General features: G+C 34.9%; 1 protein-coding gene across 1 annotated transcript; it reads right to left on the bottom strand.

Moving 5' to 3' along the window:
• Window positions 1-20: 20 nt before the first annotated feature.
• Window positions 21-1,290, bottom strand: LOC113342891. Its single transcript, XM_026587271.1, has 3 exons — window positions 1,093-1,290; window positions 833-1,003; window positions 21-758 (listed from the first exon to the last, which is right to left on the bottom strand). Exons 1-3 carry the CDS (start codon window positions 1,172-1,174, stop codon window positions 547-549), a joined length of 465 nt encoding a protein of 154 aa, XP_026443056.1. The 5' UTR covers window positions 1,175-1,290; the 3' UTR covers window positions 21-546.
• Between the last annotated feature and the right edge of the window lie 21 nt (window positions 1,291-1,311).

The following is a 1,311-nucleotide window of genomic DNA, read 5'->3' on the forward strand; positions in this document are numbered from 1 at the left end:
GCATAAATGAGCTCTGAGTATGTTTTGGCAAATCCAACCCCTTTGAAAATGAAAATAACAGAAGCTCACTAATTACAAAATGCAGTACAATAGACACTTGGCAAAAAATAAGACCACACAGATGTTAGGTCCACTATAAGTTACAGTCATTCTAACACCACCGATAAGATCCTAAAAATGAATTTTGAAACTAATTGCCAAGTTGAGAGTTGGCCTACTATGAGTGTGACATAAGTTAGATCTTATGTAACATAGTTGATCTCGGGCTCACAAAGAGAGTGGATGTTTCCTCTCTACTAAGATTCTGGTCAACTAAAGCTTCTAATCTCGTACTCAGGGATTGCATATACCAAATGGTTCAAACACTATATGTAACATAAGGTGGGGTGATTTTCTGCAAACCAGAAGATCGTCATCGAAAATCAGCAATTGGGTCATCTCACAGAGCTAAAAGAACAAGCCCTTGCATCTTCACCTATAAGCTTAAACTTATTTAACTTAAATCAGTTTCAATTTTCAAACATAAGTCAATAATCTAAGGTAGTTTTATATAAAACCCAAATATCTTAAAGTCACAAAGAAAATTGAATCACCTTCTCTAGTAATTTTCCTGATGGCATGGTTGTTTTTATCAGCTACATAAACATTGCCCTTCAAATCAACAGCAAAACTTCGTGGTCTATCGAACATTGCAGAACCGAAATCTCCATCTGAGAATCCAGCCACTCCATTACCGGATAATCGATTAATCTCCGAATCTGCACAAAAAAAAAACTAAATAACAAAAATCTCAAGTAAAAGAAAGAAAACTAGAGAGTAATAAACAGTTAACCTTGGGAAATAGGGACTGATACGGTGTAAAAAGAACTGCTGGGTGTATCAAGAATAATAAGTTGATCATCTCTAGGAAGAAGAGATGAAGGATTTATAATGTTATTCAACTTATTCCCATCAAGTATGGTAGTGACTTGGTAACCGTCTTCCAATACAAGCTTCGAAGAAACTGGACAGAAAACAAAAATGGTAATTATTTAGGGTTTTAGTGAAAGTAAAATATTAGGTTAAGAAAATTTTGAGTTTGATTATACTAACCTTGCTGGATTGATGAAGAAATACAAGTAAGAATGACAAACGAGACGACGTAATTACGATAACAAGACCCCTGATGTGCCATTAAAACTTCAAGTTTTCGATGTGATTTAAGAAGAACAAGGAAAAGTGATCGTAAAGTAGCAGGGGTAAGAGTTATATACAGGACCGAATCCCATATGAAAATGTGATTCTTTTCATTACTTGACAACCGCACCTATA

Source organism: Papaver somniferum, unplaced genomic scaffold (genome assembly GCF_003573695.1).
Source record: "Papaver somniferum cultivar HN1 unplaced genomic scaffold, ASM357369v1 unplaced-scaffold_4886, whole genome shotgun sequence".
NCBI lineage: Eukaryota > Viridiplantae > Streptophyta > Magnoliopsida > Ranunculales > Papaveraceae > Papaver > Papaver somniferum.

Coding starts and splice junctions, on each gene's coding strand:
- LOC113342891 (XM_026587271.1), bottom strand. CDS start 1,174: ATGGCACATCAGGGGTCTTGTTATCGTAATTACGTCGTCTCGTTTGTC. Junction 1,004..1,092: donor TTCTTCATCAATCCAGCAAG/GTTAGTATAATC, acceptor TTTTCTGTCCAG/TTTCTTCGAAGCTTGTATTG. Junction 759..832: donor ATCAGTCCCTATTTCCCAAG/GTTAACTGTTTA, acceptor TTTTTTGTGCAG/ATTCGGAGATTAATCGATTA.